An 18,904-nucleotide genomic window follows, 5' to 3' on the forward strand; every position below is an offset into this window, starting at 1 on the left:
CTGGCCCCTATAACCCTCTCCTCCTGTGAAAACACCTTGTATTGCTGCACACTGTGGTAAACAGGACATACCCCTAGTATCGGGAATGTCCCGCTGAAATATAGACATTTGGGAGGAAAGAAATCCCATCATTTGCCAATTTAAAATTAAGACTTACACATCATCCATATGATTTTGTACCTTTTAGTTGCGTTTGGCAAAATGCATGTTTAATAAACAAGATTACTGGTCAGATTGTGCCATATAAATGTGGGACTAAGGGTCTTTAAGAGAGAAGGCAATTATATATAATTATATATAATTTTCAAATATAAGAAGCCAGACCTCTTTTTACCTACGTGATTGTCAAAATTATTTATTTTTTCTTACGTCTAACCTTCTTAAAACTTAAAAATCCTCAGCTACACACCACTACATTTCTATGTACTATAGTACTATAGATCAATTCAAGTTGCTTGTATAAGTATTATGTTTGTATCTGTACTACTGATCTCTTTGCAAATACTGTTTAAAGACAATAAAAGATAGGAAGGCGCTATCTGCTTCCTTGATCTGTAGTATCTGTTTTTCTTAATAACCTATTTACATGCTCTTGTAATGATGTTCTTCAGATGAATGGAGGTCAGTCTGCAGATATATATATATATATATATATATATATATATATATATATATATATATATATGTGTGTTTTCTACTATGTTGAAGTTCTGTTGGCTATAATGCCTCATAGTTTACAATATTCCCTACTCTCTCTATATCACTTTATCACATTATCTGTGCTCCTTCTCCTTTTCTTTTCCTAACTGTGGAAATCTCTAACTACACCTGATTTATCTTTTCCTTAACTCAAACTGTGACATAAGTAGACCTGACCTCATATTGACTCTACAAAAAAAGACATAGAACACATAATTAATGCTGTACTAACTTTTTATATATTAAACACGGAATATTAGTTCCACAATTTTCAATATATGTTAAGCTGACCAACTCACGCCAACGTTTTCCCAATCTGGTCAGTCCTAACATGATCAAATGCTATGCTTTTTTATCTGGGCTAAAGGCTTACCTGCCCATAGCTTTCATATTGACTCTCTTAGATTCTCCCAAATAGGATAAATATATCAAGAATTTTTGAAATATTATCATGAATCTCCAACCAGGGTGGATATTCTTTTCTTCCCTTGTGAGTCAGGAGATATTTTTAAACAGTTAGATCCCACAAAAGCACTCACCATGCCCTTGAAAGACTCCCTCACATATAGTCATGTCTTTGTGATAATTTCATAATGAAGACAAACTATCAATTCTATATTATATTTCAGACATGTCTGTCTATATTTTTCACATTTAGAAAAGGTCCAAAATGAGATTTCCAGAGTTGTTGGATCAGCACAACTTTCGTATAGCCAACGGGGACAAATGCCTTTTACAAATGCAGTTATACATGAAATCCAGAGGTTTTCTGACATTCTCCCTCTCAATTTTCCACATGAAACATCCAGAGATGTGACCTTTAAAGGATATGTCATTCCAAAAGTAAGAAATGTATATGCCCTATAACTGTAAATTTAGCATCATCTGCAATATTAATATTTTATTTACAAATACAGGTTTCTAGAATAAAAGTAGTTGCAATGCTGATGGTAAGGCTTATGTGGAGGTTGAAGTTCAAAATAGAAACTCAAAATATGCTCTCCATACTGCATATGCATGTTAAAAATGAATGCGCCTTAGTCTGCATACAGACTGAGACATTTGTCCTCATTGCACCTATCTATGTGTAAAGTGGTGAAACCAGGGAGTGAAAGGGTATTTTAGTGTAGCCCAAGTACATTAAGGGCATGATAACGCTCCTTACATGCTATGTGGAGTAGGAAACAAACACAGTAACTCCTCTTAGGAGGTTTCCCCTGGTGCAAAATCTGTGCTAATAAGGTTGATGTTAAAAGTGAAAACAGCTCTTGTGCTGCTAGCCTAGGCTGATATGGGCACAATTGTGGAGACAAAATGTGTGGGTACCCTAAAATTGCCAATATCAGCAATAGGCTATGCCAGCAAGGACTGGTGGTGCTATAGCAGGGAAAGCAATAAAGTTGGGTTCCCTTACAATAGTACCAACTGGCCCTATGCATGAAGATAAATTCCTTTGGAGGATCAAGCCCATAAATAAATGATAGTCCCACTAGGAATAACCATCACTTTGATGATAACATTAGGGCTATCCCCATATCCCTGGATGGTGTGTGTGAGTTAATAAATAAAACAAATATTTAAAGTATGATTTTTCTTCTGTGGTATTCTACAGATCCCAACATGTCTAGGCCGCCTGTAAGTGGTTTGTTATATGTGTTGTTATTTACAATTTATCTTGGTGCACTACAAGCGCAAGCAACTCATCATAGAACCATATGTACTCAGCAAAATTTTAAGTTCCGTTCCCAAACAGGGCCAACTCTGTGTGAAGTTTGTATGCGCTCCCTTTGTTTTCATGGGTTTACTCTGGGTGCTCCAGTTTCCTCCACAACTCTTCAGAGACATGCATGGTAGGTTAATTGGTTGCTGAGTAAAAAAGCGGACTTAGTGTATGTGTACTTGTGTGTTACGGAATTTATACTGTAAGCTTCAATGGGGTTGGGACTGACTTTGATACAGGAAATAAAGTTATGTTGTAATTACCTACACGAGAGCAATCTGTTGGCTGATTTGCAGGGTCCATTTGAAGTTCTATGTAGAGTTCTAATGTAGACTATGAGATTTTGTCATCTGAATCTCGAAGGATAAAAAAAAATATCATATGTTTGTACATCCATTTAGGGGTCCTTTATGATGTGTTTATTGACACCCTTGGAAGAAGCACGCTGGTACAGCACAATGTTTTTATCCACCAAGGGTGATAGTTTGACAACCACTTTATAGGTTCCAAGAAAGTTTGAAATGACCAAAGACATTAAATAAATGCTAAGGCTAGGAATAAATGAGCCCACAAGGGAACAGTGAAGTCCCATTCTGCTGGTCTCACTGTTGAATGGAGGTACCTGCTTTGTGTGGATTTACATCTAAGATATATAAGGAAAATGATGTATCACTTGGTACTGTGTAGGCAGTGGACCCAAAACACTGATTGCAAGAGGTCTGTAGTCCTCAAATAAACAATAAATAAAAAAAAGAAAAAGAAAGTATGCAATGATGTATAAGTGTCCAAAAATCAACTATGAACCATGGATAAATAACAAAATTTTAATTCCAATTACATAAAAAAAACACAAACGATAAGTGGCAATGAATTAATATAAAAGGATAAATGATCATAAAATATAAGCATAATAAATATCATATCAAATATTGAGCACATATGTGTATGTTCCAACAAATTTCATGTAATGGTAATAAAAAGAATCACTTTCAGAGAATGGATCTGGTGGATCTACCAATGTAATACAAATAATAACTGCACTTTAGCAGATATATGATGAACGTAGAATTGCAGTTTATAAAACCTCTAATTGTATATGTTTTAGCCTTAGACATAGAACTCACATCATACTTTTTATTTTTAATATGTTTACAAGTAATACAGCGTGAACCACCGCATTTAAAACAACCTTCAGGAATAGGGGGAAGCCAATTCAAATCAGTTTTGGGTGTCAGACCTGTTTGAGGTTTCAAAAAACTATGTGCTAAGATATTTTTAAGATTATTAGCTTTTTTGAAACCCACTATTGGTTTATCTGGCAAAAGTGATTTCAATAATACTTGTTATTTGGCTATTAGCAGAATTGGTTTATATAACCGTCACCATTTTCCATCTTGACTACTCTGGTTTTCACAGTTCTGTGGCTCTCTTTATATAATAAGTTCTCTGAAAGTGAATTTATTACCATTACATGAAATGAGTTGGAACATACACACATGTGCTCAATATTTGATATGATATTTGTTATGTTTATATTTTATGATCATTTATAATTTATTTTATTTTTTTTAACTTTTTATTAGAAACATCTTTTTTTCAATAGAAAAGGCATTACAGAATCTCGAGAGGTTAATCAGTAATACTTAACACGTGTTTACATAAAACAGGACACTTAAACACTCTCATCTCTCCTACTCGGGAGATAATTGTATATTTTTCTGATACAGTAAAGATGTTGTTTTAACATTTCAAAATTGTAGGGTATAGAGGGGGGGGGGGGGGGGGTATACAGGGACCAGAGGGAGGGATGGAAGGGTAAATGATTCACGCATCAAGTAAGAGAAAAAATGTGCTTGCTTAGGAATATATTTTCATGCTTAGATTCCACTAGAACTGGAGTGGAGGCTGATTGTGATATAATGCCCATGAGGACCAGACTTTGTAGAAGGAGACGGAGGAGCCCCTCAGCACACTAGTAATGTGTTCCATCTGGTAGGTATGCCAGATCCGACTGCAGACCATCTGGAGTGTTGTTGGTGTGGAGCCTTTCCAAGAGGCCGCTATTTGACATGTGGCAGCGCTGATGATGTGCCTAAAAAGCTTGTGCTCAGATTTGGTGAGATCTGGGAGGGGCAGCGGTAGCAAAATGTGCTTAGGGTCAGGTGGTATGTGGGCATTTAGGATTGCTGAGGCTAATGCCAAAACTGCTGCCCAGTATGGGACAGTCCCACCATATATGCATGAATGTTCCCGTCTGACCACAGTTTCTCCAACAATCAGCGCTGGTCTGTGGATATATTTTTTGTAATCTCGAGGGGACATAATACCATCTGTTCATCAATTTGTTAGCATTTTCTTTAATGCGGACATTTATAGAACAGCGAGCCGTACCATCAAATATATCCGACCATTCTTCCTCATCCAGTACAGTCCCCAGGTCGGCCTCCCACTGCGTCTGAAAGCGATCCTTAACAGGCGGAGTGGCAGGAAGTAAAGTATTATATAGAATAGAAATGAGTCCTTTGGAGGTTGGGCCTAAAAGACATAGATTCTCGAATGTGGTGGGTGGTCTGGAAGAGAGTTGAGCTTTGACTGTTTGGTGGTAGTGCCTAACCTGAAGATACTGATGGAACTGTCTCGGAACAAAGCCACACTGTTCCACCAACTCCGAGAATTGTGTAAATATTGCTGTTCTGGTTATATGATTGAGTAACAGCAGTTTTCCTTTGCCTGCCCATTTCGTAAACATAGAGCGAGATAATCCGGGCGTAAAGGCTGGGTTACACCATAAGGGTACTAGAATCGAAGGAGTAGGAGAGAGGGAAGCTAAGCGATTGCATCTAGACCAAATTGATAGAGATAGGGCCAGAACTGGATGGGCTCGGGTAGAGACCGGGCGCTGTGTAGCTGGTAGCCATAGAACAGAGCGGATCGGTAAACCACCCAGTATGTCCGACTCTATGTCCACCCATATCCTAGTTCCAGGGGGAGAATGCCATTGCACACACTGGGCCAGCCTCGCAGCGTAATAGTAATTGCAGATGCTAGGAATGCCAAGGCCACCCGCCACGGGAGAGCGCTGTAGAATGCGAGCAGAGATCCTGGGTCTCTTGTTCGACCATATAAACCACATTATTAAGGTTTGTAACATTTTCAGGATTGAGGGCGGGACCCTGATAGGGAAAGTGTGGAAAGGTATAATAACCTTGGGAGCAAGTTCATTTTCACAGACGTTATCCTTCCCACCCAGGATATCATGAGTTTGCCCCATGTTTTTAGGTCTTGTTTTATACAGGCTATGAGGGGGGGATAATTAGCTTGGTAGATATTTTCCACCTTTCTGGTGAGGGCTATGTCCAAGTATCTTATGTGTTCGGAATTCCAGTGAAAGGGGAAATTTAATTCTAGGAGTTGCTTTAACTTAGGGGGAATATGGAGGTCGAGGATATCTGTTTTGGCTGTGTTTATCTTAAAGTTTGATATTGTGGAAAAGGTTTCAAGCTCTTGAAATAGGTTGGGGAGAGAGGTTAGAGGGTTAGTTAGGGTAAGGAGGATATCGTCCGCATAGAGGTCTATCTTATGGGTACTGGAAGGTAGTTGTATCCCCGTTATATTAGGGTTTATAGGGATTCTCTTAGCTAGGGGTTCTATCACCAAGGCAAATAGAAGGGGAGACAGGGGGCACCCTTGTCGGGTTCCGTTTCGGATAATAAAAGATGGAGAGGAGCATCCGTTCACCTGGACAGAGGTCGACGGGTTATGGTACAGGGCTGACACCCCCTTGAGGAAGCGGTCTTGGAAGCCATACGCAGCTAGAGCCTGCATCATGAAGGGCCAACCAACGCTGTCAAATGTATTCTCCGCGTCAAGTGACATGAGGAGAGAGGGTTGTTCGTTATCATTAATATTTTGGATAAGATCTATGATCCGCCTAGTATTGTCAGCAGCCTGTCTACCCGGGACTAACCCGACTTGATCTGGGTGTATTAGCCTAGGGAGTACAGAATTAACCCTATTTGCGAGGATTTTAGCATATATCTTAAGGTCAACGTTTATGAGTGATATGGGACGATAGCTGCTGCAGAGGGAGGGTCCTTACCCTCCTTTGGGATTACTGATATCCGGGATCGGGTCGTCGCCGGGTCAAAGGAGGTTCCATCGAGGATGGCATTAAACCATGTGGTGAGTTTAGGGCTAAGGACACCTGCACATTTTTTAAAATATTTGGCTGGGAAGCCATCCGGGCCTGGAGCCGAAGACACTTTTATGCCGCGTAAGGCAGCAGTGGTTTCTTCCTCCGTTATATCTAAGTTAAGGAATTCAACCTCTGTTTCAGAGAGTTGCGAAAGTTGGCAAGAGCATAGGTACGCATTTATTTTGTCTTCTAAATCAGGAGGGGGTGGAGATGAGGTGTCTAAGTTATATAGCGATGAATAATACGTCTGGAATTCCTTCACTATCTGACTCGGATTGTATGTCACTACACCCTGTGAGTTTTTAATTGATGTGATAGTAATACGCGTGCATTTCTGCCGCAACCTCCTAGCCAAAAGAGAGTCCGCCTTATCGCTTTTTTCGTAGAAGAGCTGCTCGGTCCATTTAAGACTGCGGTCTGTTTTTTTGGATAGGACCGCGTTGAGCTGGCCCCTCACCGCTGTCAGCTCCCGCAGATGCGATGGGTCTAAGGATCCCTGGTGCTGAGCGAGAAGGGAGATAAGTCTAGTCTCTAATGTAGAGCAAAAGGGGGGAATAGGTTGCGCTTCCTCCACATATGTTAAGCAGCCAAAAAGGAACCTGGGATTGAATGGGAGACCCCTAAGACTCCCAAGGGATAGATTGATATACAAATAGACAGGTTCTGGGCGCTTGGAAAGAGGTATAAATGAGTTTAATAATGACAGAACTGTGTGAACAATGTGTTCCGGCCGGAACAAAACAGCACAGCATAAACTGTTATTGTGAATACAATAAAATTACATACATGTGATGCAGTAACAACAATAGAACAAATATTAAATATTAAATCCAACTCCAAATGATTGTGGAGCCGCAGGAATATGCAGTGTAACAATGAATATATCAGCGTGGTGTGAAAAAATGTCCAACAGTGTTGATATAACAAAGTCCACTGAATATAGAAATGTGGTCATGTAGTTGAACCTAAAACCACATTGGAGATCACAAACTGCGGGGATGTGGGTGGTCTGGGATTGAGCAACGATGGTCCCGCAATAATCCTTCTAATAATGTCCAGTATTGTGAATTGAAATGAGTGGTACTGATAGAGTCAATAAGGTATAGGTAGAAGTCTAAACAGTTACTCACTTTATGATGCGGGGACGTCTAGATGTCTGTAATACAGATAGGCATCAGAGGCAGTCCCGCGGTGTGTGGTAGTGATATCAATTGGTAGATACGAGCTGTACACTTGGCTCCGATGGTAAGTCAGCACCCGACAGGATGTCAGTGAGTGAATCCAGTTATAGTCCTCCTGATTCCCAGAGAAGCCTCTCTCCTACTTGTTAAAAGTTGAGGCTGAACAGGAACGGAGGTGATCCCGCTGTAAGTAAGCGTGTGTACGCTACAGGCTGATCTCCGTGATATATATATATATGGTGCAGGAGTCTGAATGTCACCGATGAAATATAAATGGATCAATCCGATTTAAATCCTCCTGGTTCCCAAGAAAAGCCTCTCTCCTTCTCACTGAGAGTTTGAGGCTGAACAGGAAGAGGGGGCGGTCCCGCTGTAGAGATGCGTATACACACTGCGGGCTGTGCTACATTATTGGTGTCTGTAAAGATAGTGCCAACAAAGCACTGATGTGATGAATGGGGACAATATCCAACATGTTTCGCCCAGGGCAATAGCCAGTGGGCTTCCTCTGGGATAGTGAAGTCCAACTGGTCTCCCTGGCCAGTCTTTTTAATATCCGGATGTGCCAATAAACCAATTAGGCAATTGAATAATTGGATGATCAAGGGATCAAACAGTGAGTGCTGGTGGCTGCACCAAAAGTCCAACAGCCATAATTTAATTACAGAGGTAAACAAAAAACGTTATGTACAAATGATACAAATGGATACATTGTATATACATCAAAATAAAGGTGGACCAATTAGAGAACATGCATATATGTAGAGTGTGCATACAGGGTGATAGTCGTAAATGGTATGACAAAAAGGTATGACAAAAATATATATATACTATATCTGGCATGGAATTCCCAATATGTAAATTATATAAAATGATGGAAATATTAAGAATTAAGGAAGTACCCCAGATCGAAATCCACATTCAATCCTTTTGGGGTCAGGGTCTTTAGATTAAAAATCCATCTGGCCTCTTCTTTTGAAATGAGGGAAATAAAATCTACACCTCTCCATGGTTTGTGGATTTTACATATTCCTGTGAACTGAAGATTGGTGTGGTCGTGATTATGATGTTTGAGGAAGTGAGTAGATACAGTGTGGCTATCTGACTGGTTACTGATGTTGCGGAGATGCTCTGAAATTCTAATGTGCAGTTTGCGGATGGTGCGCCCTACATACTGTAGCCCGCACGGGCACTCCAACAAATACACCACACCTGTAGTGTCACAGGTGATTTTGGTTTTGATCTGAAAAAGTTCACCTGTGGTGTTAGATTGAAAAGTGGTGGTAGGTTTCGTTCCCTTATGATTGGTTGCTCTGCAGGCATGACACCTGTTGCAATAATAGAAGCCCCCACTATTCTCTTTCAGCCAGCTTTGTTGGTATTTTTCAACAGTTGTTTTTGGAATACAGCACTTGACAAGTTTAGTATTCAGCGAATCTGATTTTCTATAAATGATCCTTGGGTGTCCAGGAAGGATATCCTTCAAATGATCATCCATTCGTAATATATGCCAGTGCTTCTTTATGATTCTTTCAAGTTCTTTATGATTGGAATTGTATTTTGTGATAAGAGCAGGTGGTAATTGATTTGCCATGTCCTTATGTGCTTTTGGTGGCAGTAAGGCTGCTCTATCCATATTTCTGACTTGCTCGAATGCTGTATGTATTACATCAGCATTGAATTCTCTTTCAAGGAATCTAGTTTTCAAAATCTAGGATTGTTCCTCATAGAGTGCCAGGTTGGAACAGTTACGTCTGACCCGAGAGAACTGTCCTTTTGGTATATTTGTGAGCCATCTCTTTAAATGTCCACTGGATGCTGGAATGTATGAATTACAGTCCACAGGTTTTAGAAAGGTTTTGGTTTGAATAGAGTTTTCAGCAATGGAAATGTCCAAATCTAAAAACTCAACTCTGGTATCGCTAATCTGAACGGTAAATTTGAGATGGAAATCATTCGTATTGAGGTAATTGAGAACTTCTTGGAGTGTGCCCACATTGCCGGTCCATATGCATAGCACGTCATAAGTGTATCTATACCAAACGAGAATATGTGAGATATATGGATTGTAGTGCCAAGTGGTAAGATTTTCCCAATGGGCCATGAACAGGTTTGCATAACTGGGCGCGAATTTCTCGCCCATTGCAGTCCCGCGAACCTGCTCATAGTATCCTCCATTGAACCAAAAATAGTTATGATGTAATGTAAAATCAATGGCTTGCATGATAAACTGTATCTGATCGGTTGGGATGTAAGTTTCTGTTGTAAGGATGTGCTGGACATGCTCACAACCGATCTTATGATCAATGATGGTGTCACTCACCAGACTGTGAGTGCTTCTTCCCGTGTGTTTAGGAACCGTGGCCGTCCACCATCCTGAGGGTCTGCGCATGCGCAGCCCTTTCAAACCTTCAGTACCTGTTCCTTTTAGTTAATTGGCTGATCAGGCAACACTCCCTATTTAAAGTACCTGAGTTCCATACCTCGTTGCCTGATCTTGGAGTCTCATTCCCCATGAGCCTCTGAAGGTGTTCCTGTGTTTCCTCGTGTATTCAGCGCTGCTGATTCCTGTGGTTTCCAGACCACTTCAACTCTCCTGTGGTTTACAGACCACTTCAACTCTCCTGTGGTTTCCAGACCACTTCAACTATCCTGTGTGTCATCGTGACTGTGTTAGCTGATTCCTATCCGCTGCCTCCGTGCACTACAGTCTTCAGCTCACCTCAACTCTCCTGTGTTTCATCGTGACTGTTTAGCTGATTCCTATCCGCTGCCTCCGTGCTTTACAGTCTTCATCTCACTTCAACCCTCCTGTGTTTCATCGTGACTGTTAGCTGATTCCTATCCGCTGCCTCCGTGCACTACAGTCTTTAGACCACTTCAACCCTCCTGTGTTTCATCGTGACTGTTTAGCTGATTCCTATTCGCTGCCTCCGTGCACTACAGTCTTCAGCTCACCTCTACTCTCCTGTGTTTCCTCGAGACTGCACCAGCTGATTCCTATCCGCTGCTCTCCGTGCTCAACAGTTCCAGCTCAGCTCTACTCTCCCGTGTTTCATCGTGACTGCACCTGCTGATTTCTATCCTCTACCTCAGTGTACCTGCAGAGTCCTGCTGGCTGCTACCCCTCAGTTCTACTCGTGTCTGCAGCAGCTGATCTGCTCTCCGTGCTTCTCAGTGTTCCTGCCGGTGTCTACTCGCCAGTCTGCATCGGATCTACGCCTCGCTGCTTTCATCTCGTCTAGACCATCGCTACTCTTCAGGGTTCTCCAGGAGTCCAGTTCTACATACTACTGCTTCCTGAGTATTTGTTGCTATCCCTGCTGGTCTACCTACCTGTGCGCTGCACCTACTTGATTACCGCTTCACCCTCCAGGGACTTCGCATCCTGCCGGCCTCCAGCCGTTCAGGTATCTCTGCACTCCTGTCTGACAGCCTGCTCCTGAACCACGGTATGCATACTTCTCATTGACTGTGCTGGTGTATTGCATATCTTGCTGGACTGAGTTGTTCCCCTCTGGAGCTTACTATCCGCTGAGAATATTGCCATCATTGACTGTGTTATCTTTTGCCCGGATAGTTTCTGTGACTTTGTATTATTGCAGTGCTGTTCAGTCATTACTATATTGTGCATGTCATTGTGGATCAAGTTCAAGGTGCCCGTGTATCCTCTGTATTGTAGTCTCTCCCCGTGCTCCTCCTCACATATATATTCAGTGGTACAACTTGCTAGAGGCAGACCACTGATCCCTGTTTCCTGTGTCACCTGTTCCAGTGTCCTCTCACATAGCAGTGGTACAACTTGCTAACGCAGACCACTGACTCCCCGGATACCTCCACCTGGATTCCATTCCTTCACCTAGACAGCGGTACAACTTGCTAAACGCAGACCGCTGACTTTCATCACCTCCTCGTTGCTGTTGGACATTCCTCCTCACTATAGCAGTGGTACAACTTGCTACCGCAGACCACTGACTACCCTCACGTGTCCTTTGTCCATTCAGTTCCTTGTGTATTCCTACATATATATTACCAGTGCTGCTAGTCATAGACTTTCCCGAGCATCTCTATCATCTGCTGTCTCCTGTTCCGTGATCACCCCGCTACCAGAGTACCATATTACCATCTATACTGCTCTGGTAAGGTTATCACCTGGTGATTCCTGGGTAAAGACTCCTAGTGCCCGTGACAGATGGTATATAGTGAACAAACGTCACATGTCATAAGTAAATAACCGGTTTGCCAGTCTATGTTCTGTAAAATCTGTAGAACATGACCAGTGTCACGGAGATAGCTTCTCTGTTTGATAACTGCAGGTTGTAAAAAAGTATCAATGTAGCTAGAGAGGTGTGTAGTGAGTGAATCTATCCCAGAAATGATCGGTCGGCCAGGGGGATGGGTAATGGATTTATGAATTTTAGGCAAACAATATATGACCGGTAATCTGATGTTCTGCTTTGGTCAATATGCCTTGTTGAAGTGCTCTACTGAGAAGTAAATTAAGTTCCGTTTTGTACTTCTCAGTTGGATCCCCCAGTAGTGTTTTGTAGGTGGAGGTGTCCTTTAGCTGGTTCTCTATCTCCAAGAGATATGTAGATTGATCCAGGAGGGTAATTCCACCCCCTTTATCCGCTGGTTTAATGACCAGATTTTTATTGGATTGTAGATCCTTCAGGGCCCCTCTTTCTGATTTAGTGATGTTGCAAATTCTATTCCTTGGCTGGATTTTGAGTTTATCCAGAACATTCTCCACTAATTTCTGGAAGGCCTCTAGATAGGGACCCTTACAGTGTGTGGGGAAAAAGGTGGACTTGGATTTGAGATGGGTGTGTTGATATGTGATAGTGGTGTCATCCTTGTTAGACAAATGGGTTCCAGAAACAGATGGATTGGCAAGAAAAAACTTCTTAAGTGTAAGGTTCCTGATGAATTTGTGCAGATCTATATAAGTCTCAAACTTGTTGAGTGGTCTATTAGGGGCAACTTTTAGGCCCTTGCTTAGTAAATCCATTTGGGTTTAGTAAGTTTAGACATCCCCGCATCATAAAGTGAGTAACTGTGTAGACTTCTACCTATACCTTATTGACTCTATCAGTACCACTCATTTCAATTCACAATACTGGACATTATTAGAAGGATTATTGCGGGACCACCGTTGTTCAATCCCAGACCACCCACATCCCCGCAGTTTGTGATCTCCAATGTGGTTTTAGGTTCATCTACATGACCACATTTCTATATTCAGTGGACTTTGTTATATCAACACTGTTGGACATTTTTTCACACCACGCTGATATATTCATTGTTACACTGCATATTCCTACGACTCCACAATCATTTGAAGTTGGATTTAATATTTAATATTTGTTCTATTGTTGTTACTGCATCACATGTATGTAATTTTATTGTATTCACAATAACAGTTTATGCTGTGCTGTTTTGTTCCGGCCGGAACACATTGTTCACATAGTTCTGTCATTATTAAACTCATTTATACCTCTTTCCAAGCGCCCAGAACCTGTCTATTTCTAGTCTCTAATGTGTCTATCAGCTCTTTTTCATGTCGGGCAGAGGCGATGCTGATGAGCCTCCCACGGATTGTGGCTTTATGTGCCTCCCAGACTATGGATGGTGATAAATCAGGGGACTCATTCAAAACAAAGTAATCATTAAGCGCCTCCGTTAGCTCCAAGCATGTCTTAGGGTTAAGTAAGAGAGTGTCCCCCTGTCCGTACCATTGATGACCCTCCAAGCGTCCAACAGAGAATGTTCTTTAAGTAAGAGAGCAAATTGATTAGAAAGTCGTGTGGGGTGTATTGGCGTTTGTGCAGATGTTGTGACAATTTGGGATTTATCCAAGTTGGGATCCAGTATCGCATTGAAATCACCTCCCATCAGCAGGTTTCCCTCCGCTTGTTTGTTAATAAGGCTAAATAGCTTTAGTAGGAATGGGATCTGGCCTTGGTTTGGAGCGTAGCAACAAATCAGTGTGACCGGAAGCTGACCCAGTGTGCCCACTAACATGAGAAATCGACCCTCGGGATCTGCTATTGAGCGTCGTACCTTAAGAGGCACTGATGGTCGTACAAAGATTGCTACCCCTCGGTGTTTAGATGCAGCTGAAGCAAAAAAGGTTTGGGAAAAGAGTTTCCCCTGAAATGTTGTGTGTGGTTGAGTTAGATGGGTTTCCTGCAGGAAGACCACTTCCGCTCGTGTCTTTTTAAGTGCAGCCATTAGCGTGTAATGCTTTTGGGGGGTGTTCAACCCCTTAACATTTATTGTCAGTAAATGAAGCAACATATTGTGATGAGAGTGTGAGACTTAACACTGAGAGGCTCCTCCGAGGCCGCGGTTCCAGCGAGATGCCATGAAATCGGGGATGCGTGGAATGGGCTATGCTTACATAGTAAATTGTGAAGGATGGATGAATCGGTATGGGAGGAGAAGGAGTAGGGTTGAGCTGTCTGCAACCTGTCAAGGGGGGGAGTACTGGCCGGTCATCGCTAGTCCGACCTATGGTTGCTCGACTTCGAGTAAAGTAGTAGGTGCTACTACAATGAGTTGCACCGAGAGGGTAGAGGACTGGGAAAAGCGGGGGTGTGGATTGTTGTAGGTTGTGTTCGGGTAGTGTGAGCAGAGGGGAAGAGAGGGGCACCAACCAATTTAGTTAGAGTACAATAAAATAACATTAACATTAACACACTAGAGAATCCTCTGAAAGTACAAAAGTAGGCAGCCATAAAATATCTGCGTAAAGACAATATTAGCTTGGCATCTTAAAATAGTAATTAAGGCTTAAATATCACCGGTATAGGATAGTTCATAGCACATGTGGTGCTGGCAGGAGTCTATGCCGAGACCTCGGACTGAGCTGAACTCTTCCTGTGGGACTAGAGGGGTGAGTCGGAGATGAACAGATGAATCTTCTTTCAGCAGTAAGACAGGCCACGTCTGAACAGTCCATGTAGAAATCACGATTACGTTATGCTCGTACCTGTCAGGAAAGAAGAGAGGGGAGGGGGTAGAAAGAACCAAGGACAAGAATAGAGCAGTCTCTGGAAATCTAAAGAGAAAAATAGACCATTTAAGGTGTAGTCTCTCTCCATTGCTCTCAGAAGGACCTCTGCTTTAGCTTAAGGAGGTCTCTCTCTAGAGGTTAAGATTTCTGCCTTATCAAGCCGTGCTCCATTCTGGTCGCGGTGAGGTTCTCCGGGCTAGCGCCACAGTCGGCCTATCTGTAGGAGACATAGAGTTGGAGGACAGTCCTAGCTTGTCCAGTATCAAAGCGCCTTCTGCCGGAGTCTTTGCGAAGAGAGGTCTAGTTTCTGTAAAGACTTGAAGCCGAAAAGGAAAACACCACTTGTATCGGAAACCCGTGTTGTCGTAAAGTCTTTGTGACATCTTTCAGATCTCTGCGTTTTGGAATAGTTAGGGGTGCCAGATCTGCGAACAACTGTATATCGCTGCCTTGGTATGGGATAGAGTCCCTGTTCCTTGTGGCCTGCATGATTTTCTCCTTTATGTGGTAGAAGTGCATGCGGAGGATGACATCCTTTGGTTGCTGGCCCGGGGCAGAATTAGGGTGCAGGGATCTGTGAGCCCTATCCAGAAGTAGTTCGTCTGTGGCATCTGTTATTATGGTCTTAAAGAAGCCTAGCAGAAAGCCAGGGAAAGCCTGAGTATCCACCGACTCTGGGACGTTTTTAAAACGGATGTTATTCCTCTGGGCTCTGTTTTCGATATCTTCACATTTTTCCGTTAGCAAATCCACATCAGCACGCAGTGTTGTGATTTCTTGCGAGTTATTAGCCACAGTCTTACAGATCTCGTCCGCCTTGGACTCTAAGACATCAGTGCGGTCCCCCAGCTCACCAATCTCCTTCCGGAACTCTGAGATTGCTTGTCTCAGCTCACTTTGAAACGTTTTCTTAATATATTGAAATAGTGAGCTAATTAGGAGTCTCATGGCCGGGGGTACTTCATCTTCTCCCATCGTGTCTGAGCCCGGCAAACGGTCCGCCTGCTGTTGATTCGTGGCAGGCGCTTGTGGTTTAGTATGCTTTTTACTTCTATCGAAGAAGTTACCGGCGTCTGCTGCGGAGATGCGCTTTGCTCTGGAAGTCATAACAGGACTGCTTTCTTCTATCACATGACAATGTGGCAATTGCGAAGGGTTGGTGCCCCTTCTTGGAGCATTTAGAACATTTTAATCTAGGCGGAAGTCAGCCGTGAGTGATCATAGAAGGGATGTTTGTTGGAGATGGCGCCGGGCACCAGGTCACCCAACAGCCGCTTTTCAGATAGGATAAGTCTCTTGTGTAAGTTATTAGGTCACCAGCCTCCTGTAATTATTATTTGCTAGACTTTTAGTGCCAAACTCTAACTGCGTGCATCTATCCCTTGACTTATTCTACATATGTAAGTGCTTTTAGATAGTTTTATACTTTGTCCACTGGGTGGCAGCAGCACTGCAGCAGAGGATCCTCTGTGTCACAACAGGTAAGTAAGGGAGATAAGTATGCGTGCCAGAGAGAGCCAGTGTGGGCCTATTAGTGTGGCACACTGTTGATGTCCCCAAGGGAGAGCCCTATAACACCACCAAAGGCACTGTGACTCATCCAGGTATCGATGAAGCAGCCAGCTTATTACTTTTCTGAATGATTCCACAGAGCGGAGAGAAGCTGACAGGCGGCCAGAGAGGACGCAAGGGACCTGTTGAAGCGACAGCGCCACCTGCTGGAGCCTCCAGGGATCTATACAGTTGAATTGGAGCCGTAAGAGAAGGTGCCCAATGGTGCCTATGGTTGCCGCGACTTCCGGTCCGCGGGGTTTCTCCTTGGCCCTGAAATCCGGCTAGGTGGATGGTAGGCAAGAACGGGGGACCTCCGTGGGGGGCACAGAACCGTTGCCTCCTCACCACGCTCTCCCGCAGATCAGAGACCTCCACACAGGAAACGACGGCGGTAGGGAGCCTCCTCCTGACTCAGCACCGATCCAGCCAGCAGCCTCTGTATGTCGCTTGCCCTCCTGAAGGTAAGGTGTATGGCGGGCACAAGTGATAGCCGCAAGGGGGGGACCCGGCAGTGCCGCTGAATGGACACGGAGACAGGCGGGGAATTGTGCAGGGGTAACCCCGGGCCAAGAGTACTGGTGATGCGGAGGTATGCCTGCGAGTCACAGCTGCACCTGTTTAGGCACAACAGCTTCACAGCAGGGTTACAGGTGTCCTGGACAAATTCAGGGGGTGAATAAGCACAATTTAGGCACTTTGTCCCATCTATAGGACGGAGCTCCGGTAAAAAGCAGCCTGCTAGTATGGCGATCTAGCCACCCATTTATAATTTTTTATTAATTCATTGCCACTTATCGTTTGTGTTTTTTTATGTAATTGGAATTAAAATTCTGTTATTTATCCATGGTTCATAGTTGATTTTTGGACACTTATACATAATAGCATACTTTCTTTTTTTTTACATATAAGATGACTACACCGTGTCATGGGTGGATTTACTTCTCGATCTTTTTGGATTCTCCAAGTATATTTCTACCCTGTTCTCACAAATGGATATTGTAAGATCAAGATAGCTGGGAAGGTGGGGCCCAAAACAGCCTTTACTACCCCTGTTGGGCTTTATCAATTCATAAGGATACTATTTGGACACAATGGTAACTCTGCTTCTTTCCAACTGCTCATGGTTCAGGCACTTCACCCTTAACAATATTATGTGATAGCATAACTGATTGACAAAGTTATATTTAGTTTCCAATTGGCACTAGGATCTTAATAGATTAAACAGAGTCCTCCAGTCATTTGTACGACAGGCAGCCTGATGAAATGTGTTCTTGTGTAACATGAAACCTAGTATCTGGGGTAAATTATAGGAAACAACTGTCTTAAGCCATTTCTTTATAAAATATTTCTATGATAATCTTAAACTACAGATGTTCTAGGGCTTAGCCAAGTATTATAAGAGGTTGAAATCCCATTTTTCCTCCTTTCCATCTCCGCTTGCAGATTTTACTGCTATCTCACTGCTCCCACTTTACTTCCCTTATACAGATGTGTTTTTCATCCTAGGGAACCTTTATAATCCCATTACTGTCATCTGTATTGAGAGACAAGACGCAATTTGAGAAACCAGATGAATTTTACCCAAATCATTTTCTAGACGACAAAGGAAATTTTATAAAGAAAGACGCCTTTATGCCATTCTCTGCAGGTACTGTATGTCTGGCCTTTGTGAAATATTATATTATTTTTACTATATCAATGACAGCACATATTGGTGTTCCAAGGTGAAAGTTTACTGAATATTTACAGATCATTATTTTCTGACTTGTTAATTCAGTAATTAAACGTAAAAGACTAAATGAAATTATATATCCAATTGATTTCATATAAATTTTATTCTACTTGTTCACCCTGTTTTAGGTCACAGAGTCTGTGCTGGAGAAACTCTCGCAAGAATGGAGCTTTTCATCTTTTTTACAAGCCTCTTACAGAAATTCACATTCCGGTTACCCCCAGGCGTTAGTTATGTTGATCTGTCTCCTGGAGGTGGACTTACAAATGCACCAAAAAAACACATGATATGCGCTGTGCCTCGCTTTTAAAATACACTTAGAGCGCATGTCAGATACAGTAGCTGTACAAATCACATAGATAATGCTATCAATATTCACAATAACATCAGTAACTACCTAATAATTATTGACAATCACAGTGATAATTACACATTACCTATGTGACTAACTCAATTTCAAAATTATTGAAATGTCTTTTATTCCAAACATTACCAATATTTGTAATGCTTCATTCGGAGTTATTAGTGACATATTAGCTATATTATGGGTACATAGATTTTATGTATGCTGTCATCACAAAATCTTTTAAGCCTTTTGTGTAGTCATGGAAACTTTTTTAAGTATGGGTTATGTACATATATGGTTGTACCTGAGTAATATTCATTTTGTCGCTACCAAGGAACATTGTCAAATGCGATTATTGTGGTTTCATTGCAGAGATTTAATTGCAAAATTTAGCAGGATTTACAGTAAGCCATGAAGATGCATAAAAGGTATAACAATAAACAGGAAAATATAAAATCT

At 42.2% G+C, this 18,904-nt stretch overlaps 1 protein-coding gene across 3 annotated transcripts in view; it reads left to right on the forward strand.

Annotated features, from left to right (window-relative positions):
• Nucleotides 1-18,588, forward strand: part of LOC142143411 (cytochrome P450 2K1-like) — a 36,237-nt gene extending 17,649 nt beyond the window's left edge. For all 3 annotated transcript variants that reach the window (XM_075201244.1, XM_075201242.1, XM_075201241.1), the window contains exons 7-9: nucleotides 1,358-1,542; nucleotides 17,874-18,015; nucleotides 18,228-18,588. In XM_075201244.1, the coding sequence (XP_075057345.1) occupies nucleotides 1,358-1,542; nucleotides 17,874-18,015; nucleotides 18,228-18,409 (509 nt within the window). In that variant the 3' untranslated portion in view covers nucleotides 18,410-18,588. The remainder of the gene's footprint in view (nucleotides 1-1,357; nucleotides 1,543-17,873; nucleotides 18,016-18,227) is intronic.
• Nucleotides 18,589-18,904: the final 316 nt, after the last annotated feature.

The sequence above is a fragment of the Mixophyes fleayi genome, chromosome 3 (assembly GCF_038048845.1).
Source record: "Mixophyes fleayi isolate aMixFle1 chromosome 3, aMixFle1.hap1, whole genome shotgun sequence".
NCBI lineage: Eukaryota > Metazoa > Chordata > Amphibia > Anura > Limnodynastidae > Mixophyes > Mixophyes fleayi.